The 24,831-nt window shown below is 40.6% G+C and overlaps 1 protein-coding gene across 1 annotated transcript in view; it reads right to left on the reverse strand.

Moving 5' to 3' along the window:
* Window positions 1–14,889: 14,889 nt before the first annotated feature.
* Window positions 14,890–24,831, reverse strand: part of LOC118418202 — a 13,907-nt gene continuing 3,965 nt past the window's right edge. Inside the window, exons 2-9 of the mRNA XM_035824041.1 lie at window positions 24,203–24,389; window positions 23,611–23,690; window positions 22,660–22,821; window positions 21,922–22,149; window positions 20,407–20,574; window positions 17,339–18,852; window positions 16,617–16,756; window positions 14,890–16,272 (exon numbers count right to left, since the gene is read on the reverse strand). Of these exons, the coding sequence (XP_035679934.1) occupies window positions 14,890–16,272; window positions 16,617–16,756; window positions 17,339–18,852; window positions 20,407–20,574; window positions 21,922–22,149; window positions 22,660–22,821; window positions 23,611–23,690; window positions 24,203–24,370 (3,843 nt within the window). The 5' untranslated portion in view covers window positions 24,371–24,389. The remainder of the gene's footprint in view (window positions 16,273–16,616; window positions 16,757–17,338; window positions 18,853–20,406; window positions 20,575–21,921; window positions 22,150–22,659; window positions 22,822–23,610; window positions 23,691–24,202; window positions 24,390–24,831) is intronic.

Raw genomic sequence — 24,831 nt, forward strand, 5'->3', positions numbered from 1 at the left:
AATGTTGTAGAAAATATGGTATGGTGTCTTTAGCCTTGCAGCACGCTTATGTATCGTTTTGCTTTGTTTGACAGCATTTTATTGACAAGTAGTGGAGAAAATTTTTCAAACAGATCTGACAGTTATTATGCTAATAACTTTTAACGTTATGTCTGAATACCATCCCTTTGTTCCTCGCAGTCGACAATGGCTGGACTCCCCATTGCTTCTAATTAGTTTATGTGGTCTAGAGGGTCAATTCAGCTTTCAAACCTCCTGTCACAGTTCAGCCGGAAACATCTATATAGTTTTATGGTTATTGCGAATCATGGGTCCAGATTTCTGGTCTTTAATAAGGTACTCATTTGCACAAACTATATTAGTTTATCATCTCCTTCCCAAACAACAGGCATACATAATCTATGTTAAGGATTAAGGCTTAATCGCATTTTCTGGTAATTTATGCAAAAAAGGACATAATTGATGTTCAACGATGTTAACCTGTACATAACTCCCAAATGCAAAAAGTATGAAGTTCCTGTTAGTTACCACAATGGCATTAAAGCATTTCCTGATTAATCATGCAAATTAGGTCTTTAGTTTGCATAATGTATATCTATAAATATCCTTTTTTTTCTCATTTACAAATATCACATGTTGCAATGGTCCTATAATTGAACTGAGCATAATTAGAAAATTTTCTGATTGATTATGCAAATTAGATTAATCTATATGTAATTATATAAAGCATCAGGTCAGCTATCTACATACCAAAAATCCTGACAATCCATCAATCCCTCCTTGAGTTATTACCTTTCAAAGTCTGACACTAAACCTGCCCTGCAGTTCTAAATCAAGCGGCTATAGTGCCCAAATCTATACCACTTACTCTCGGTCCCACGAGCCATCTACCATTTAAAAATCATGACCACAGCATGTCAAAAACTTGAGATATTGATCCCAGAAGTTCCGCAGTACCAAAATCTAATCGTTTCCAGTTGTTATCAAGATCAACCCACATACCAAATATCAATACAGTCCATCCAGGCGTTCTCCAGTTATGCCGGTGTTCTACACACATACATACATACATAGATAAATACAAACGTACTCACGCTACCCAAAATATAACATTCTTGGCGAATTCTTGGCGAAGGTAATCAATCTTACAGTTCCAAGCAACAACACTAGGGGATCCAAACCAACATTACTTACCCTTTCAATCACTTAAGAATCGTTGCCATAGCAGAACTTTTAATTGAGATCAGGGCTCAAGTGGAACTCACGTCACAGTACAATAGAGTCACAAGCAGGTACAGTAGAGAACTTCCTTTACACCTATTCACATACCATAGCAATGAGCAAAAAGCTTCTTTAGAAAAGTCACTAGTTGAATCATTACTTTCATATAAATTTTGGATAGATCCCAGGAACTGAATTACACAAAAAACTAAAACCACGCCTGCCGTTAACTTTCCTGTCTCCGTGGTAGGGATCCTCTTCACTTTACTACATTGTGTACCTAGCTGACAGTGGCACACACACCGCACGCCTCAGAGCGCATTGTGGACTACATCTACCGAAAGCCCAAACTCAACACGGAGAGCAAGCATTACCGTGTTCGGAAATCCTCTTTCATCTCGCTTGAAATCAGCCAGAACACCCACAACGTTAGAACAACGGGACGATCTAGACTTCCTGACCTACTTAATAATTAAGTAGGTCAGGAAGTCTAGATCGTTAGAAGTTAATTGATATTTGTTTAGAAAATTTCAGTTTAGTTAATCCACGTTTTCAACATGCTACTATATGTACAGAATTGTCAGGAATTGACAGGAATTGTCTATTACCGCCTGCTTGTAAGGAAACTTTTGTAACTTATATATAGTGACTTGGTATGTGAACTGAAGGCGGGAGACTTTGATGCACCTCTGTTAAATACATCTAGCGTATCAAGTCTAATGTATGCAGACGACCTCGTTTTACTATCAACTAGCCAAAATGGCCTTCAAAATGTAATAAATACTCTAGGTCGCTACTGCAACAAATAGAAATTATCAGTGAACCTAACTAAGACAAATTTCCAAATCTCAAATTCCATTTACTCAACAAAGACATAGAAATAGTTTCCTCCAACTGTTATTTAGGAGTGGTGTTTACAGCCGGGTGCAATTTCACCACAGCAATGAAAGCACTGCAAAAAAAAGGCTGCCAGGGCTTGGTTCAGCATCAAAACAACCCTGGGTGACTGCAATCCTTCAGTGTCCGTGTATTCTAAACTATTTGATGCCTGCGTAGTCCCAATATTAACTTACGGTGCGGAGGTATGGGGCAAGAAGGGGTTAAATGACAAGTCTCCCATTGAACAACTTCATCTTAAGTTTTGCAATTCAATATTTGGCGTAAGAAAAAATGCGAGTAACCTTGCAACAAGGGCAGAACTTGGAAGGTACCCTCTGTGGATCGAAGTGTATACAAGATTGTATTCGTATTACAAAAGATTAGTTAAAGAAGTACCAACAAGTAACCTACAATTTGAAGCTCTCTGTGTACAACAGGACCTACATAAACGTAACATACCATGCTGGCTATCCAATGTTAGTAAAATCCTGGAGGAGTCAGGTTTTGCGTACCTATTGCTTAACAGTGATCGCAACACATCATTCGCTCAGGCCGAAGTAAAACAAAGACTAAAAGACAACTTTGTTCAAAACTTCTACTCAGATCTTAACTCTCCTGGCACGAAGGAAAATCAGAAAATTTAAACACTCGTATGAAAGAGAAAAATACCTAAATATAGCAAATTTTAGCTATCGCCGAGCAATGACCAAACTAAGGATCAGCGATCACCCACTGGAAATTGAAGCTGGTAGATATAACCAAACTCCTCCTGATGATAGACTATGTGTATTTTGCAATAAGAGTCTCATGTATGTAGAAAACGAAGTACACTTTGTCCTTGAGTGTTCACTGTACAAAGATCTGCGAAACGCACTCGTTAATGCTACACAAGTGGATAAAAAATATGCGCACCTAACGAAGGAAGATCTGTTCAAATACCTTATGTCATCATCTAACTACGATATACTGGAAAAACTCTGTAAGTTTGTCGACACATGCTTTCAGAAGAGAGAAGAAGCACGTACTTTTTAGTATATGTATAGTTTTCCGTTTACTCCCTTTAATTTGGCTGTGTACCAATCTGACTGCATTTAGACCCAATTGGGCATGAATATGCAATAAACTTCATTGTCATTGTCATTATATTTAGACAGTGTTTGCAAAACGGACGTTTGGCTAATATACACAGTCAAACCGGAGAGCTCCATGTTCATCCATTCTACATTGATACGGCGTTGTGCCAGTCAAATGTTAAAGAAGTGTGCTATGACACTGTTTAGCTAATGGGATGGATCAAGGTGAGCCGTAAAAAAAGACAATCACAAATAAATGGACCAATAATTTGCAAATGCCACAGCGTTTGCTATCATATCATTTTACAATGCACAGAATATATCGGTGTTGATATGAAAAAAACTTGTAGATGTGGAAATGTATAAACATTATGCAGGTCTAAGGTCTTGCTGCACCACAGGCTGTTGTTTCCATCAATGTAACTTGGTCAGATGGTGACGCGGTAAACCCTCCGAGAATAATACGTTCTTTGTTGACCAGTGAATAGACTGTTTTGCAGTACTAGCTTTGTTGTACGTCGGAATTCCACGCTGGTCACCCTTAAGATTAGGTCAAGAGATCAGCGTTTTTTCTTCAACAGTACCCCCACCTGCAAAATGTTGTCAGCTTATCAAAAGAACACTCCCCAACACCGCCGCCAAACAAAGTCCTTCACCCCACCCAGGTGTAAACATTGGTACAAAAATGAATAAATTGCTATGGAAGTGGTCACACGGTTCAGGATGGGTTCATAACAAAGGGGTTCCATTACAAGCGTAAAAGTACGCCAGCAGACGAGGGCGGCGTTTAAAAACGTATGAAGTGCGAGGAAAGAATGTTTGAACTGGATAATAAGACTACGCTCAGGAACAGCGCAAACACTTCTGGCTGGTAATGTTACACCTTGCTCTTAGCCTGCTGTCAATGTTGTCGAAACGGTCTAGATCCCATACATAAACAGAGCCAGCGAGAAAACGTTCCCATGTTCATTTCTCTAGTAGCAGTACTTGTTATCTAAAAGTAAAAAAAAAAGGGATGAGTTGAAAAAGAAGAATATATTTTGGAGGATTCATTTTCATAGTAACATAGATGTTTATGTTGAGATGGAGTATTTTTCTAGGTCACCCATGATAGGTTATCCCTGTGCTGGACCGAAAAAGATCCTGACTTTCAATGCTTCCTATTTAAGCATGATTGATTATAATCATCAGCAAAATTGATAAACTCGGCTTAATGTTTTGGCCATGCATAAACCATCATAATCACCATCGGCAGTATTCGGGTTTGTAAAATGTAAAACATACCAACAAACAAACATACAGTGAGCGGTAATCGCTCGTGTTCGAGCATTTAAATTTCGTGTCAGATAAGCTTCAGTTATTACTAAACGAAAGAAAAGTCTGAATAAGTAATCATGACTGATATATCATAATACAATCAACATTCTAGCAGTTGATCGGATTAACCATTTTGCTTGGCAAGACAACCTTTTGGAATAATATGTGATGTAATTATAAGAAAGAAGAATACAACAATAACAAGACTCGACTATGCTGACATTATTAGTCTGGGATCGCATTACCGTATCTGATCAAATGATTCTGGAATCTGTCCAGTATCAAACCACCAGGATAATCGTTGTCCACTTCGGACTACCTTATCCCTCGTACGAAAGTCGCTACGCCGAGAACTATGATCTCTACCGTCACTAGAGTACGGAAGCGAGTTCCACACTTCTGTAACCATGTACAAACTATTGAATGGACGCTGCCCTCTACACCTGCAAAGTTTACTCTTTAGGCACGGGCGCCGGCCATCGAATACCACTACCCCCGAAGGAAAAGTGAACATTTGACTACCCTTGCATGCAAGACTACCCCTGCTATGCATTGCTTGCATAACATAATACGTAACAAGTCTAGTACGGGAAAATAAACTCCATTATCTGTAAACGCACATTGTCTATTCTACCTTGTGTAGTTACCATGGCTAGCACTTCATAGTTGACTCCAACTAATTTTGTAGGTCTGGTTGTATTTCTTTTGATACAGCCGAATAAATCACAGAATATTATCATGACTCAATGAAAGTAGAATTCATAAAAAAGTGAAAGTTTAGCTCACTGAAGAGCTAATCGTCCACTTGTAACACAAAAAAGAGGTACCATTGAACAATATTCACATGTTCGTTGTACCGGGGAAGTGCCCACTGCTCTTATTAGTATGATAAAAAGTGGACCGCGGTTTTAACGCCCCGTCCTAAGGACTGGAACACTTTCCAGTAGCGTGTAAATCGGGTGAAGCGACACAGCCGGGATTCGAACCCCTCGACCTTTTCGGTAAGGAGGCAAGGCAACGCACTAGAAACATTATAGACATGGCAAAAATTTTGATAGCCTTTTCTTACCTTAAAGAACGAAACTGTGTATCCGCCAGACTTCAGACTCCGTTGTTTGTGTGACCACCCTCTGGGCCCTAAAGCGGCAAGTGCAAATCGTCATCACCGGAAGCACTGTGTTACGTAATCCGGAAATACGTCAAGGTGAAAGTATTCCCCGAGATGACAGTACACGTGTGGACAGGGAAACGAAGAATTCAACAGACTTGAACTTTTGAGTATCTTAAGGTTTTCCGATATTCTTTTGAGATTTGATTGTTCGTGTGATGCAATTGTGAATGTGAAAGGGTCGATTTTGTTCTTTCATAGTATTTAGAATGTCTTTAGAAAACATTATTGAAATGCCCGTAGAAACTACCTTGAACCACACCCATAAAGTGAGAGATAACGATACAAAGGGTTACCTTTTGTTTCCAGTAGGAGTTCTTTAACTCAGTAAATACATTCATTTGCACACCCATGTCCAGTATCAGGTTGAAGTGCACGAAGTTGTCCTAACTTCAGTTAGGTGGTAGAAGTTGTCCAAAGTTGTCCGAAGTTACGACGTCATCCTAACCATTACGTCCACACCATGTCCAGTATCAGGGTGAAGTGCACGAAGTTGTCCGAAGTTCAGTTAGGTGGTAGAAGTTGTCCAAAGTTGTCCGAAGTTACGACGTCATCCTAACCATTACGTCATCCTAACTTTGGACAGTCAGCCGGGTGGTGTGCGAAGTTGTCCAAAGTTATGACGACATCCTTACCATTACGTCATCCTAACTTTGGACAGTCAGTCGGGTGGTGTGCCAAGTTGTCCGAAGTTGTCCAAAGTTATGACGTCATCCTAACCATTACGTCATCCTTACTTGGGACAGTCAGCCGGGTGGTGTACGAAGTTGTCCGAAGTTGTCCGAAGTTATGACATCATCCTAACCATTACGTCATCCAAACTTTGTACAGCCAACCGGGTGGTGTAGGAATTTTTCGGAAGTTATGAACGTAAATAGATCGAGGATCTACATAGTCTGTGTTTTTCGTGTGATATAACTAGCCGTCACCTATCAGTGGGAGTACGAATGCGTAACTTAGTTATTTCTTGTGGGAGTAAGAATTTACTTTTTTAATATTTATATAAATATTTCAAACAGAATTGTACATATGTGCGCGTATCCTGTGCATTATATTTACATATATTTAAAGTTTTCGCTATCTAACTTTGCACAACTTCGTACACTTGTTGACCTTCACTGCCCACTGTCCGAAGTTAGATGACGTCACGTAACTTTGCACAACTTCGGACAACTTCGGACACGTGCCACCCTACCCTGCATACTGTCCGAGGTTAGATGAAGACACGTAACTTTGCACAACTTTGTATAACTTCGTACACATGCCACCCTACCCCTCCTACTGTACGAAGTTAGATGACGTCACGTAACTTTGCACAACTTTGGACAACTTCGTACACATGCCACTCTACCCCACCTACTGTCCGAAGCTAGATGACGTCACGTAACTTTGCACAACTTCGGACAACTTCGCACACTTGCAACCCTACCCTAATAAAATATTTGACGTCATCGTTGACTCCTGATACGGCCTCAAAGCCAGTAGGAAACTGTTGTAACTTCGTACAACTTCGTACACACTAACTTCGTGCACTTCACCCTGATACTGGACATAGCTCCATTTGCACAGCAACGTTGAATACCTTGGACCCACAAAGTGACCCAAAGTCTTTGAATATATCAACCCACCGCATATGACACTTGTTATGGAAGGCTGGTAGTACTGTCAGCGGCTAAACAGCAATGGCACCGGCTTGGCTAAGTGGGGCCGTTTCGGTGGTATCGTGTTGTAAAAAGCACCATAAGGTTTGAAACAGACGAAGGCATTCATGCAATACTGTGTAAACAAGAGACCTTACTCAATGAGCCGCTGATATACAACCGTATGGGGTCACTTTTCGGTTACCGACGGGTTCGCTTAGCGGTTATTCAAAGCGAAACTTCATTCGCTTTCAAGCCATGTAGAAAAAAAAAACCAAGTAATTTTTAGTACTCAAATTGCTTTCTGTCAACTCGTTACGGGTTTTACTATGGGATTCAAGTGATGAAAGTAACGCACACTTTGTTTAAGATTCTGGAAGTTCCACCGTATGGGGTCGCTTTTTGGTTACCGAAGGGTTCGCTTAGCGGTTATTCCAGGCGAAACTTCATTCGCTTTCAAGCCACGTAGAAAAAAAAACTAAGTAATTTTTAGTACTCAAATTGCTTTCTTTCAACTCGTTACGGGTTATACTATGCCATTCAAGTGATCAAAGTAACGCAAGCTTTGTTGAAGATTCTGGAAGTTCGATCGTGTGGGGTCGCTTTTTCGGTTACCGAAGGGTTCGCTTAGCTGTTACCGTAGGTGAAACTTCATTCGCTTTCAAGCCCTGTAGAAAAGTTAGGAAGTAATTTTTAGTACTCAAATTACTTTTTGTATTCTCGTTACGCATTTTACTATGGACTTTAAGTGATGAAAGTAACGCACACTTTCTGGAAGTTCGATCGTGTGGGGTCGCTTTTTCGGTTACCGAAGGGTTCGCTTAGCGGTTACCGTAGGTGAAACTTCATTCGCTTTCAAGCCCTGTAGAAAAGTTAGGAAGTAATTTTTAGTACTAAAATTACTTTTTGTATTCTCGTTACGCATTTTACAATGGACTTTAAGTGATTAAAGTAACGCACACTTTGTTTAAGATTCTGGAAGTTCCACCGTATGGGGTCGCTTTTTGGTTACCGACGGGTTCGCTTAGCGGTTATTCCAGGCGAAACTTCATTCGCTTTCAAGCCATGTAAAAAAAAAAAAACTAAGTAATTTTTCCGTCAACTCGTTACGGGTTTTACTATGGGATTCAAGTGATGACAGTAACGCACACTTTGTTTAAGATTCTGGAAGTTCGATGGTGTGGGGTCGCTTTTTCGGTTACTGAAGGGTTCGCTTAGCGGTTACCGTAGGTGAAACTTCATTCGCTTTCAAGCCCTGTAGAAAAGTTAGGAAGTAATTTTTAGTACTCAAATTACTTTTTGTATTCTCGTTACGCATTTTACAATGGACTTTAAGTGATTAAAGTAACGCACACTTTGCTTAAGATTCTGGAAGTTCCACCGTATGGGGTCGCCTTTTGGTTACCGAAGGGTTCGCTTAGCGGTTATTCCAGGCGAAACTTCATTCGCTTTCAAGCCATGTAAAAAAAAAAAAAAACTAAGTAATTTTTCCGTCAACTCGTTACGGGTTTTACTATGGGATTCAAGTGATGACAGTAACGCACACTTTGTTTAAGATTCTGGAAGTTCGATGGTGTGGGGTCGCTTTTTCGGTTACTGAAGGGTTCGCTTAGCGGTTACCGTAGGTGAAACTTCATTCGCTTTCAAGCCCTGTAGAAAAGTTAGGAAGTAATTTTTAGTACTCAAATTACTTTTTGTCTTCTCGTTACGCATTTTACTATGGACTTCAAGTGATAAAAGTAACGCACACTTTGTTTAAGATTCTGGAAGTTCCACGATGACCAAGAATACCCGCTACAGCGACGAGCTCTATTGAACAAGTAAACCTAGTATAGTAGACGAGCGAGTAAAACTGAACTAACAGCTCTACGCAATATATTTATGAATACAGACACTTGGTTCATGTTACCTTCGAAGGAGACTAGTCTTATCAAAACAATTGTTCATTGAAACCTCTTAGATAAGAAAGTTTGTGCGAATTTTAATGTGACATTATTACTTTACCAGGGGACTACATGTCCCGCTCTCCAAGCAGAGGTTGGTAGAGAACCTTATGATATTTTTGTCATGTGCCGGTAGGATCATTAACTAGCGGGAAAATAGGGACACATGAGAGAAAGGTCACGATTTTCTCAACCAAGTCGTGCCTGCTTCCGGCTGTGGTTAAGCTTACTTTTTTCGGTACGATTTGGGGTCTTACAGTTTCATCAGCAGTACCATTCTTTGTATTCAACCTTTTAACCAACTTGATATAAAAAAGAATGTGTTATTTTGCACAACACACCTTGCCCCTGCAGAAGAGATGAGGAAACCGTTTCCCACCGACACTTGAGGAAATGATCCTCAACTACCGCCTTCCCCGTGACGAGTGCCTTTCTTTGGAAGTGCTTGCTGACCACCAACTTTAATAAAACAAATTTTCAGGCATCATTTTACTCACATTGTTATTTCATAATAACAGTTGAGCACAACCACATCACACGATAACTTGTCCAGTCAAGTATACGCCCATATATAATAGAACATATTTTATATTTTTACAATCACATTACATATGATTGTACCCAAAACACAGTCAAACCTGTCCGAGCGACCGCCTGTTCTCAGCGACCACTTGGCCATTTCGACCGCTTTTTCTCGGTGCCAATTTTTTTTCCCATTGACGTAAGCATTAAGCGACCTTTTCTCAACGACCACCTGGCCAACGCAACCACGACCGGCCCAAATTGGGACCCATAACGACCGCATCATTTTCAACATTGAGGTTTTCATCGATTTTTGATGATTACTGGCGCGATTTTATGCCGAAATCGGCCAGTTTGCGTCGGATTTTGATTGCCATTACAATGTTATGTTTAGAATAAGGATGGCGGCGGTCAATGGGTGGGTAAATGGGGCAGTCTACTGTAATATGGGAGGAAATTTCGTTGTAAGAAAATCCGACTTTAGTTGTTACAGACTTTTTTTTCTAAATCTATATCATTATAAAGTAAACGAATGCTGAAACGTATATAGCCTCATGCTTTTTAAAGAAAGATCTGTGTAGTGCTTTTGTCCACCTGTACTGTACATTCACCCGCGTGGGTAAGTACGCTATCGGGACGTACCGGGCAACGAATTCGAAAGGTGCACCGTAGATATTTCAGATATGGCGATCAAGAACACAGCGACGCATAAATGCCTGTATAGTAACTGACAGCATCAAAGTTCTCTTACTGTCTAAAACGTTAGTGTACAAATATTGAGCTTGAAAACACTGTATCGTATAAAAGCTTGGGGTTAAATTTACAATTTACAGTTTGCATCGGGCATGTTTTGAGTCGATACTCTTCTCAGCGACCACCTGCCCAAATTGACCGCTTTTTCCGGTCCCCTGGGTGGTCGTATTGGGCAGGTTTTACTGCACCTCATTTATCTGCATTAAACCCGTACACCACTATACTCCATTTGGAGCGCCCAAACTCCAGGCACGAATTCTCGTGTTCCTATTTAGGCGAAAAGGAGTCGAATTCATCAACGATAACTTTATTTCGTATTTGTTAAATGTACTTCTTGATCATGACGATCAAAGATCTTCAGTCATTATATTACTACTAGTAGACACGCCCACTTTTACCCTTCACTCATAAGGCCCTGCACGAGCTTATCAAGTGCACGGTCCATTTTGTAGTGTTATTTATTCTTCATTCCACCCTTTCTTCCCGCAGATACGATTCGATCACACACATATGCTGCTCTGTAGTTTTATTACACATCAAGTAAAAAACTACACATCAAGTCAGTTATGTCAGAAACCCGACAAGCTAAGTGTCGATATCGATAACCATTCCGTCAAGCACAAATAGACTTAAAACATAGCATGCCTTCGAGAGTTTTTACAATTTTTACTTTTCGTAGAGTCTCAAGTTCATTACAGCGGTAGTACTTATCATCTTGGCGTGCACAGGCCAAACCATCTCTCTCCCTTTCAAGCTGTCATAATTTGCAGCTTTCATCGATTTACTTGCTCCAGGCATCTTTCATGGGTTTTTAGAAATTGAGTGATTTCTTGTGTTCACTTGTTTCTCTAAGGTACTCCCGAACTGGTTTACAATCAATTTTCTGAAAAAATGTTCTCCTGCCAGTGGATAGATCTGATCAAGAAAAATGAATGGAATACTCGTGAGCTTTCTGATCACCTTCCCTACGCGCCTGCATCTCAAGTGTTTCCACAAGTGCTAAAGCACGGCGAGGGTCGAAGGATGCTCCAGGTCTTCCCGCATATTGCCTCCTTGATATCATCCGAAGAACGACCTTTTCTCATGACTTTGACTTTATTGAGATCCACATTTAGCTGACAATATTATGTTACCAGCTATTCTTTCAGTAGTCCACATAAAATACATTAATACACGGACAACATTACATATGATGATGATGATGTATATAAATAACATTATTTACATTATAAACTATACAGCTGAGAGAAAATACAAGTTCATTTAGTAACTGTGTTCCAGTGGCAGGCTATACGGTAGAGGAAGCGCTTCATTTCTAAATTGGTCCTAGGTTTTGACAGTTTGTTGCAGTTTGTTGTTGTTTACCGTGTTTGGTACCTGGAATAGGTTAGTTGACTGGAATGTGAGTTGGTTGTACAATGTTTTTGGTAGTCCTGTGTGCACTATCCTGCGGAATGTGGCAAAACTTCTTTTTTGTATTCTATCCTTTACTGGTAACCGCCCCAAGATGTGTAACCTTGTTGCACTGTCTGTCTTGTTATCACATCCAAAGGCAAACCTCATAGCCACAACGACGGATCCCTGTGTTACGTCTTTAGCTGTTACCTGACTCTTCAACTGTTACCTGACACCTGTTTGACAGGTATGACTGAGACCACAGCAATTCGTTGTCTTGTATTCATCCGCAGACTGTCAAAAATAATTTCATAGGATACTGTGTCAAAGGCTTTTTAAGAAATACTGCAGCACCTGTCAGAAGCCCTTTGTCCATGTTGTGTAGTATAATTGATCAATCATTCAATGTCGTTGTAGTGGAATGTTTCAGTCTGAAAATTGACTTTGAAGGGTTTAGAATATTATGCTCGGTAAGGAATTGGTATTGCTTTCTCCAATATTTTCACAACTTATATTGGTCGATAGTTACTACAGTCAGTTTTGTGCCCACCTGAGAGTATGTTGGGGCCTCATTACCAGTATTAATACTATAAAGTTACTATACAGTATACTATAGACCCCAGCCAATTCAATGTCTATTTCATATCTCATTTTACGTACAGTGAAAATCAATTTCAGTGAAACAAACATGCCGTTGCACATGTATGGTATCAAGTAGGAATGCGAAACAACGTTATATCATGAGATTTTGCAAGGTTTTTAAACTTGGATTCCAAATGATTCTGAACATCAAAACACTAAAGACTGGGTTTAAAAGTACTTGTGAATAAATTTACATGGAAGATGCATGGCGTGACCATGACGGCGACGGATTCTAAATTTGAGTGCCTTATTGTGCCATTTATATTACTATTTTGTATATAGATCTGCTATTCTCCCGGCATCTCTCTCTGCAATGTTGACAGTCGTTATTGATCAGCATAGTTCAATCGACAGAAAAAAAATCACTCAATGCAACGGAAAGAATCTTTACATTTAATCAGCATTTACTACAAACACGTAACTTTCACTTCAAAGTTAGGACACATGAGTTATCCTTGTCAAAGTACATATTTGGTTATCAATAGAAGTTTATTTGCAAGCTAAATTCAAGTACATGGTATAATAATAGGGGATCAACAGTGATAAACATTATTGTAAAAAAGATGCTACCCAAATGCTCGTGTTGGCTATTTTCAAACATTTCAAATAATCACGTAATTAACTGTGAGGACTGATTTTGATTTGATTTATTTTTACATTCTAAAATCAATTAACAAAACATGGTACGAAAAAGAACACTTGTTGAATAAAAGCCACAGGGCTTGTTTGTTTTCGAGCCCTCCATCAATGTTAAAAGATAATGACATAAATGTAAACAATCAGAAAATATATTGATAGTAAATGAAATTAGATAATAACAATTCAATATCAGAAATGATAATAAAACTAAAGTATGAATAAATTATAAGAAAAATAAGAACAATATCATAGCAAATCAGAGAATATCAACGATGGTACATTGTAAGACCTAAATATACAATAATTGATTACATATGAAAACTATACATTAAAATAAAACATAATTAACAGAATGGCGATGTCAGTTTGTAAAATACGAAAATGACCGGAAAGGAAGAAAGAATACATGGGTTGATTTAAAACCTACCTACAATCAGGGAGGCTACTACGCTAGAGGAATGTGGTTTTGGCTACGTCTGGCATTCTCCCATGTCATCTGTCCTAAATCCATCGCAAATAATTCCATCCATCGACCAACGTTTAAAAGATATGTACCTTCAATCTTTCGTGACAGCAATGCGCAAAAACAACAAATTACGAACATACAGATTACTTAAGACTACTTACAACGACGAAAAATACTTAAAGATTGCAAACATTCGGCACAGAACAGCCATCACAAAGCTCCGCATTAGTTCACACAGACTCCACATTGAAAAAGGCCGACATAACCACATTCATCTGGAAGAAAGAATCTGCCAATATTGTAACTTGAATAAGATAGAGGATGAGTGTCACTTCATTGTTGACTGTACTTTATACAACAACGAAAGAAACGTCCTTTTTGAAAATATACAACATTTGTTTCCTAATTTCTGATTCTTGAATACCACGGAAAAATTCATATTTCTCATGCAACTAGATAAACCATACATTATTGATTCCATCTGTCCTTATGTTTATAACTGTTTTAAGAAGCGAGAAGAAGTTGAACTTGTACATACTAGAATGTATCAGCATATGTAGAGATGATAAGATACCTTTTTGTCAAATTTGTACCTTATCACTAGCGCTACGACCTGTACTTAGCTTGTTTGAGCACAAACGTACAATAAAGGTCATTCATTCATACAATCAATTTTCCATTCATATTAAACAATCTATTGTGGTAGGGACATTCGATTTAGGTGGTTAATCTAGCATTGAATTAGAAATCTAGTCTTACGAAGCTATCAAGCGTGTTTGGAAGAACGTTTCTAAGGAACTTGAACGTGAAGAATCTATTAAATAAATGTGGGTAATATTTAACGAAGTTGCATACAATACACGCGTGCTAGTTTTGCATAACTTACATGTCTGCATTATATATATATATATATATATGTAGACAGAGGGAGACAGACAGACAGACATGCGTAGGGCGGAAGACAGAGCTAGATGGAGGAGGCTGGTGCAACGAATTATCATGGGGCCCAACGACCCACAAGAAGGTCAAGGGATAGGTGAGGTGAGGATATATATAGATATATAGACCTACACATGTACACAGTTATCGAAATACAGTAATTGTACAGAGCGTTTCCATTACGCCGTTACAAAATTACAACGCCACTTACTTTTGTATCAAGTTATCATGATATTTTCTTTACTCATCTACAATGCTGATACCTCCTAATTTGTGGCCCTGAAATGTACATCTATACCGTTAGCTTAGATGTAATGACTGGTGTTCCAGTAGTGCTCCTATCTTTTGTTTCTTTGTCACAAGCAACTTTGAAAACGTCCACTAGCAGGTTGATGAACTCGAAGACTGTGATAACCGATAGTCCTACATACAGCCCCAAAAGTCCACCTAGGCCACTAAGTAATGATTCTTCAGTATAGGTTGGATTCTCGGTGATCAACTCGTAGTTCAAGTCACGGAAGTACACGTGGACCCTCGCGAGATTTTGACGCAGTTCTTCGGGGTTGAGTGGTAGATTTTGAGACTGACTTCTGGTGTGAATGTTCTCCAGCACGTACCAGACGTAACTATCTGACGGCCACATGGAAGATGACAGCCAAAGTGTGTAGGAATCCTCAGTACAGGATTGGTGACAGTCGCAGGGCAAGTCGCCGTCCTCGTGGCGTTTTCGGACTTCCTGACGACAACACTCTTGTGTATTGTTCAGTACACTACACAGTGTACTATTCATGGCAATCAGCTCATCAGAACAGCCGCACTTCTCCAGCAATGCTGCCTGCAGACACGAATGTTGACAAGTCTCGTACGTGTACATCCCGTCGTACAACACATCTCTTTCCTGATAGGAAGTGCAGTCTCCGTACGGAAACGACTGTCTTCGTACTGAACTACGTTTCAAGCCGACGAAAGTACTCTCTCCGGGTTTGGTATTGATAGCGTTGCCTTCAGGAAATGGCGTTGACCCTACGTCATGGATTGTAATTTTTGCGCCTGGGGACTGACCGAAGAGCCCTACGTATTCGGTCGCCTCGATTGAAAGTGTCAATTTTAAACCGTACTCCGCTCCTACCTTGGTCGTGTTTCGCACTAAGCCGTCTTCACCATGGTTAAAAGTGAAACAGTTGCCATACTTGGCGTTCTGTATCACTTTGAAATCATCCAACGAGCAACGTTCTTTGTCAAACGTGCATTGGAGAATGAGCTCTTCCTTACGATGACCCATCTCTACAATCTCCTCTCTCGTAGCCATTGAAAAGTCTGTGATGTCTGTGTAGTCATCTGTGTTAGAGCTGAGGAGGAATTCGGCCCAGTCGTTCTCTCCAGCAACAGAGTTTAGCTTCAAGTCAACGCAGCCTACTTCGCAACGTTCAATACTGCAGTATTCCCAGTCCTGTTCTCCGGTGTAGCACCATGGTGCCTTGGCCGGGTGATCCGGTATGTTACGGCAGTAGTTTTCGGAGAGATCTGCATCCGGGTACAGCGAGGGTGTGGTACAATGATACTGTGGATCATGGGAATCCCATTTCTGACACGTTCGGCCGGTCCTGGTGACGTTCTGCTTGCCTCTGTAGTTATGGCCACGCCCCACAATACATTCGGGTTCTGTACACATCACCTGATGACGGTGATAAAACTGAACAGTATTATGGTTTGTACTTTTTAGACTACAGCTTGAGGATCTGCAGCCAACTATTTCCAAGCGTAATCCGCCCCGTCCTTTCCATGACAACGGGTGCAAACGTACATATCGTGTTGTGACTGCGCGTGATAAGTAGACGTGGTTTGGAGTGTAGTTATCTTTACTTCCCCAGAACACCGTCAAGAATCATCGTCGCTATATGTCTGCCACTGATTTCCATCGACACTAAAGGATAAAGAGAAGGTTGTGACATAACCGCCAGCGCTACCACCTCCTTGTATGATCACCCCTGATAGTACATGTGAGTCCCGTAAGTCCACCTGTATCCATGGCATGGTGTCATCTTCGTCCATCATCCAATAGGACCTGCTGTTGAGGCGGGCATGGTTTGGTGTGTGTTGTTGGTCAGAGAAAGAGGAGGCATTGATCTGATCATGTGTAATGATGCCACTCTCCATGCCTAGTGGGTTGTTACAGCCAATGAAACCATTTGTCACATTAGCTCTCTGTGGCAAGGATAAATCTGATGGTATCGGATGTGACACTGGGTTACAACAATAGACAGGGAAAGCCGTGACATTGGTTGAAGTTGTATTTCCGTAGGTTGCGCCATCTAAACAGTTATGGTCTGACGTGTTGCACAGAGTTTGAAGTGTGACCACGCCGTTCAATTCTTCAAACCATGAAAAACCTGTGTTCCTGACTCCGTCGTCATACAAGGTATTGAGTTGAAAGCGCGAACAAGCCTGTTTGCCTCCCGTACCGCACAGTGTAAAGGCCTCTGATTGGTTCGAAAACGTGTCCTCACTTAGAAAGAAACTTTCTTCACAACACAGTGCTTGGTATCCCTTCGATCGATCGGTTTCGAATAAAGGAATTTTATTACCTATGCAATTATCGCCAACGTTGCATCCGCACGTTTCGTTCAATAGTGCAACTTTGTCAGCCATGTTGATCCACGCGAGATCTTCTGGGTAATCATCGCGCCTTATGGAAGCATCATGGACAGTAGTCAGTTGTGAAGGTAAGCAAAGTTGCATACCCCGGTCATGGCAGGCCGTTTCTGCACTGCTGTGATTCTTGTAGGTTTCTTCTGTCAGCTCAAACAGGGAGTCACAGCAGTAGGCCACACTGCTCACGGCGTTCGATTGGCGATAACGATATATACTTTTAAAGCAGAGTTCCGTAGTTGTGTTGGTGCAGTCTTCTTCAAACGTGGCTTCCAAACCAGATTCGTTGATCCAGCCCCATTCACTTGCCACCATGTCTCGAAAGGTGTTTAGCAAAACGAGTTGTTCCAGTGAACACAGTTGTTTTCCTCGTTCTTCACAGTACTGAGCGGCAAAAGCGTGTTGGTAAAACTTGTGCCGTGTGGGGAACACTGGTTCGTCGTCAGTTTCGCTGATGGGACATTTCGCGATGGACTGACAGGGATCGGAAGTCAGGTTTACTTGGCTGGAATCCGAGACAGATGGACAGACTAAGTCGGTGCTGTTTTGATCAGGTGCAAATCGGCAGAAGTTTTCCTCCAGGCAGAAGTCAAAGTGACGGTTTGGGCAAGTCCAGTCTTGGCAGGTGGCGTTACCAGAAGAGCGTACGGTCCCACGGTATGTAGTGACATTGGACACACAATCTTTGCTACTGCAGCTGATGGAGCTGGGATCTATAGTGTTTATCATTGGAAATGGAGCACGAGCAAAGATGCAGTCATCTTCTTCACATCCCAAAAACTCCACACGGAGATTCTTTCTGCCCCAACCATTGAAACGCGGTAGAATGGCGACGTGTCGGGTAAAGATAGGATTAGGCAGATGCTGGAAGTTGTAGCCATTGCTGTTGACATGACCGCAAAAGAGGGCGGCTTCCCCATACTCATCTACATAATCAATCCAATCAGATGACGTCATGCCGTGCTGTATGGCGTAAGTCTGAACTGATTCCTCGTCTCCTTGGGTTATGAGTCCCGTCAGAATAACTGTTTTGCCAAAATCTACCTCGAACCGCGGATTCTCGTCATAATAGGGATCAAATTGCCACGGGACCATGGAATTCAAGCGACCGTAAACTGGTGGATGCTCGTCAAATGACGACGCTGAAATTTGGTGATCGAGAATTTTGCCGCTTTCCATGCCAAGCGGATTACTGCATCCGGGGACTTTAGCCATGCATCCCGATTGCACACACATTTGGGGAGAGCAACAAAACAAACCAGCTCCTCGTGGGGTCGTGTTGATTGGCAGCACTCCACGGTAGCATGTCGATGCGGTGCTATTTGAACAACCGTCGCTTAACATCATCTGTACGTCATGTAGTTTTGGCATACCAAACCAACCCCAGTTGTCAAACCGCCTGCCATCATTGTATGCCGTAATCAGCTGACTAGCGGTACACGGCTCGCCTTGCATCTCGCCAATTAAGTTCGCGCATGCGTATGGGTTTAAAGCTTCCATGTGAGTTTCAAACGTCGTATGAGTCAGTTGAATGTAACTGTCAGCGGGACAGCAGAATGCTGCATTGAGCTTCGATGGTATGTCCTTGATTCGTCTCAGCATGATCCTGTAAACCATACATGAGTATTACTTACCGTGCATCCAAAAATAATTGGTTATCCATACTATACATGTTATAGCAGGCAATGAACCTCATAATACCTCTTGTGCTAGTTGATAAAAGTCCTACAACCCCTGTAAAACAGATTTTTTACGGGTGTTAGTAGGAGAGCCAATCCAACTATGCTTTTTTGTAAGTGTGTGTTTTATTGCCTAAGTTTGCATCGGCTTAGGCAATACATTGTTAACTACCAGTGATTTACAACTCTCAAGGGTAAAAAGCACATTATAAACAACAGCTCCCATTCTACGTATTGAAGTGTTCTGAAAAGATAAATATTTGTATGTCATCAAGATCGCTTTTAGACAATCTTGACACCAGTGAAAAAGATTTGAACATTTTGCACATTCATTGAGGTAATAAATGGGATGAAAGAGGCCCTAATTTGAGATTCACCAATTTGGAATGTGGCAAAAAAAAAAAAAAACTCCTGTGAATTGCGGTGCTTTGTTACTGGTTTAGGCAAGTATTCTCTGAAAGTTAACCCTATCCAGACTGGGCTTTTTGGGCCTTCCCTGGCCTGGGGGGGGGGGGGGGGGGCTCATTCAACCCCCCTTCGGATTTTCAAAACGGGTTAATGGGGGAACACCAAATTTGCAGGGGAGGGGGGGGGTTTGCTCATTCGAGTTTTATAATTCGTGAAATTTTTATATCATTATGACGTAAAATGACGTCATTATGACGTCATTAATTGATATTTTGGGCTAACGGGGAATTCCCATAATACCTAGATATCTCACTGAAAAAGTTACCAATAATGTTTTTTTATCAATATTTAAGTGTTACAAGACTTCTGTTGTCAAAAGCCGACGCAACGACGTCAAAATGACGTCATAGAATGACGTCATCTGTAGTTTAGCTATCCGCCACCTTGGATTATCAACCTTCAATTTTTCAAGATACATTTTTTTTAAACATATAACGCTAAAACCCCATGGAAATGGATTAGAAACGTTCACAGGAATGTTTTCTGTAAGAAAATACCACGAAGTCATGAAATCTTAGTGAAAATAAGCTTGTTATACTTTAAATCATGATATTGTCGGCCATCTTGGATTTTGACCAATTACGTCATCTCATTAGCATAATTTATGAATATTTCATTATGAATGTTCAACTAAGATGTGTTAGATATTAAAGATATATGAAAAGAAGTTTAGTTTAGAAAGAAAATCTTAAAATCCCATTGTTTAACCAAAATTAGTGATTTTTTTAAAATTTGCCTTTCAGAAACCCGTTGCCATGGCAACACGAAAAATCATAAACTTACCCAATTTTTAAAAAAAATGTTGCCAACAATATTCTAGGAAAACTCACGAAGTTTGGTTGTTCTAGCACAAACCGTTTGGGAGATATAGGAGGTCAAAGTTGGCGCGGGCACTTTTAGCCACACACCCCCCCCCCCAGTCTGGGTAGGGTTAAAGGAGTCTTATAGTCTCGAAACTAGCTGTCAACACGCAGACGGCCATTCAAGGTGAAACAGACTTTCTAAGTCCGCACCTGTTACTGTAACACTCGTCACAAGCGTCGTGTTCCGTCCCTGTGCACGGATGGGAGATCCTTGCTGCCCAGCCTTCTCGGCTGAAGTAGCTCCATTCAGTCCGTAAGTACTCATTGGATGGCTCTCCGAGGAGCTGAGCCAACGTGCACAGTTGTTTGAATCTGAGCCTGGAATGGAAATGGAATACTTTTTAAGACAGGTGTTGGTCTCGATTGCAAGTTATGACGTGCCTTCTTGCCAAGCTGACAGATCAGTGTGAATCCTGTTTTTTGTTTTTAATTACTAGATTATTGTTCTTTAATTGTACTGTCAATTAATATTGTTCGTCCTTCTGGGCCATAATGCCTGACAATAAAAGACAACAGATCACCATCGTTTAGCCCCTTTCTGTACCAGCACCAGGATGAGAAATGTTTATTTGAGTGTCTACTCACCAGAGTAGTTTAAATGTCTTTAAAAACTCTTTCATCTATTTCTAGTCGACTGCAAAATCAAAAAAAAAATCAATATCTAGAAAATGACAGAATACAATACCAATTTAAGCAAAGGAAATAAAACTTTCCAACGTAAACAGGTTTGATAACTATGTTATCTATCTTTTCCATATTAAGATAAAACTTAAGTACGTTATTGCTGACTTAGGCCATGTTGATTTGATTATATGGATCGCTCGCACCAATTTTCGGCCATTTCCCCCACCCCCCCCAAATTTTTTTAACACACAGTAAATTGTGCAAAGCAGCTGTAAAATGGGCACATATATTCCGTAGATTAAAAAAAAAAGAATAAGAAAACAGGTAACTAATGACATAGAATGCCAAAATAAATCTAAAGTCAAATAATAAGATGTGAAAGGACAGAAAGAAGAAAAAAAAATTGTTGGTAGGGGGAGGTACCAGTTAATTCAGGTACAGGTCCCATTCAGGTCCAGAGGATCATTTGCAGGTCCAGACCTGAACCTGGACCAGATTGTCTGTGGCCGTGGAAACTTGAGAACTGACAATACTCAAAACAATGGTAATTGGTCAATTTTGCTACAAAGGAATCTGTTTGGTGGATTATCTGACTCCCAGTGGCATTTTAAAATCCCATCTCCATGTAATCAAGGCTAACTGCCTCTGTATCTTTGACTGTAGAAACTTGGTACAAGGGACCTCTACTCACTTCGCTTTTGTTGTCTTCTTGGCCCGGTAAGACCCCAAACACCTGCCGACATATTGTGTCCATTTTGTAATTGGAGAAACCTGTTCGTCTGAGTTTTTTAGGTCTGTTTTGTCGGATTGGTCCAAGAAGAAAAAAAACGTTTTGCACCCGTATGATGTACTGGTCCCTACACCTAATTGTTGGTATACCATACCATGTGTTTGTAGTCCTATGTTCAACCTTCCTGGCCACATTGATTTCATATTGAAGGCAACTTTTTTTTGGCCAAACTTTTTTTTATTTTCTCGCTCGCATCATTTTTGGAGCTCCCAGAGGATGTCATCCATATAATCAAATCAACATGGCCTTACCTGCATTCTGTCGAGGCATCTAAACTGTCGTCGGAGAGGAAGATGTTCATCAATTCATCCCCTCTGTTGTTTTCTGAATCTCCAACACCGCCGCCGTACTCCAGGTCGATTTCGATGTCCTCTTCTATTTCCTTTGCCCACAAGTAGTCCGACACATCACGTGCTGTTCGCTCATCCAGCTCGAGCAGAGATTCATGCCGGGACCCTTGTAACATGGATTTTCGCAGCCTGTAATTGAAATAAACGTGTCCGAATCGACATTGGTAAAAGTTCACTAAGTTAAGTTAACGATCGCATGCAAGGGTGCTGTTTCACTGTGGTTTCACTATGGTTTTGATAGTTTCTTGAGGTTGATCAACTCCCCGGCTTGTGTCAAAGTGGCTTCCAAGGTTCCCCCCTTTGGAACCATAATCAACGAGAGGCACTTTCAGCTTCCTCAAGAATGTGGTCATTTTCTAACAGACATACTGACCTGTTAACTTGAAAGTTCATCTGTGTTGGTAGAAGTCAATACTCTAGTATTGAATAGTTAAACTGCAATATCCAACACAAAAAATTGACTTCCTGCAACCTACGATCCACTGCTTACTGAGTCACATGTCCTGTCTGCATAACGTGACGTTACGACAGCAGTGAATTGTTCATTCCTTGACAATTACTGGTGCTGCTCAGTCGAAAATGTGGGTTAGTCCAATTTTTGTCTTGGATATTACAGTTTAACTATTCAATAATACTGACCTGTTGTTGTTGCAGACCGTGACTGACGGAAAAGTGAGCTTCTTGCTGTCTACAACCTTGATGTCGACATTCACCGGGTACTCAAAGTACGACTTGATCAGGATGGCGGACTGATACACGAACAACGCGGTGCAGGTGACAAGAATGATGGTCCAAATAACCCTATGAACCGATTGGAGGAAAGAGAGAGAAATAAGAGAAAGCTCCAGATACTGTGTCATTGATTAGCATTTCATTTGATAATTATAAAGTCAAGAAGTCGTATACGTTTACACAACACTCCGCTTAGTACTATTGCAACATTACAAACATGTTTGATTCTGTGAGGGTGATCGCTATTTCTCATCACATCGAGGGTATTTGACGACTGGCAGACAGAACGACTTTAGCAGATTAGATCACTCGTTGGTATGAAAATTTCTTCAAGGCACGTTGATTTGCTAACATCTGGGAACCCCCAAAACTGATTCGAGTGTGCGAAAAAAAAATGATTTTGACCATGAAATTTGACTTTATTATGAAATCTAAAGTACGAAATATTAAAAAATGTCCAAACACACATTAAAGCGTGTGGATTCGTCTTCGTTCACTTTGCGATTGACGGTGGCAATCTATGACATTAGTATATGTTTTCCTATGTATATGTATCAAATCTACGGCACATATTTGCTCGTTCTGCAGCTTCTTTGTAGCATTTACAGCATGGATGAAATTGTTTTTGGACAACTGATGCACGCGTGGACATCAACCATATGATCAAATTGACTTGGTCTTAGCAGGTCAAATCACCAATTGAGGCGTGAATTAATATTTTGTCTTCCGCCTGCTGTTTTCGACTACCACTGCTTCACCACAATATCCACCGCAATATCATCAACATTGCTTGTATTACAAACAAACTAATAATAATGTTAAGCTATGAGAATTATATGTCCATGCATGCGCTATCACCTTGATCTGGTAGTGTTAGCTTCTGCCACACGACTGACACCATGAGCGGTAGTGGTGGTACAGAATTCTTTGGTCATCGTCTGTTGACATAGGAAAACGTGATAACGTTAATGCACACAGGTAACGAATACTTGGCCTAGTTTGACTTTAATATCCAACACAAAAAACGGACTTTTCGACTGAACAGCACCGCTCTTTGTCACGGAATGAACACTGCTGCCGTGACGTCACGTTATGCAGATAGATCACGTGACCCAGTGAGCAGTGGATCATAGATTGTAGGAAGTATACGGCGCCCACCGTCTCTGTTCAGAGATGGTTGTAAAGCACCGATGTAGATGGCTTCTTTAATCTCTCTAGCGAAAAGAAATCCTGCAACCTATGATCCACTGCTCAATGGGTGACATGTTCTTTCTTCATAACGTGGCGTCACGACAGCAGTTTATTCCGTGAAAGAGATTGGTGCCGTTCGGTCAAAAAGTTGTGTTGGATATTACCGTTAAAGAAGTTCAAGAATGACTTCTGAACGTTTAAGCTAAAGTTACACATATGTAATGATGCAAAATCTTTCAAGAAATGTTTGCTTACATACCTTAATGTCTTTTTTCCTCTGTTCAGTGATACTCCCGTCGCGTTCTCTAATATATTTCTCGACTATCTTCTGTGCGCGATCCTCCACTGTCTTCTCTATGACTTGAAGGAGCGTCGAGTCTATGGGCTGGAGAACCTCAAGGTCTACCTCGTTGGTAGATGTCATCATCGCGGTTAGATGATAGATTCTAATGCACACAAAAATATTGATTTTAGAATTGATATGAAAAACGAAGCGATAGAAAACGATATATAACCTACATATTACATGTTGATAGTGTTATCCCCCAAATGGTATTTTAGGGTTTCATTTCTAATAATTTCAATGTATGAATTCATTATAGGCTCTTCTTGATTTGCATATGTTAGGTACTGCAGATGTACTATTTTCCAGGAATCTATCATACCCGATTCAATATGCTTGCAAATTTAGATTAGACTATCATATTTCATGCTAGTAACCTTTATCTAACATATATGTGGCAGAAGTATGAAATATCAATCATGTACAATATTAGCCATTTCCTAGTCGATTTTGCTAATTAGCTCAACCCTCGAATCTCGTTTCATTGGTAGCCACTTATACTTTGCAAATGCCTATGTCTGGACTTATCCAGTTAAGCCCCGTTT

The sequence above is a fragment of the Branchiostoma floridae genome, chromosome 6 (genome assembly GCF_000003815.2).
Source record: "Branchiostoma floridae strain S238N-H82 chromosome 6, Bfl_VNyyK, whole genome shotgun sequence".
In the NCBI taxonomy this organism is placed as follows: domain Eukaryota; kingdom Metazoa; phylum Chordata; class Leptocardii; order Amphioxiformes; family Branchiostomatidae; genus Branchiostoma; species Branchiostoma floridae.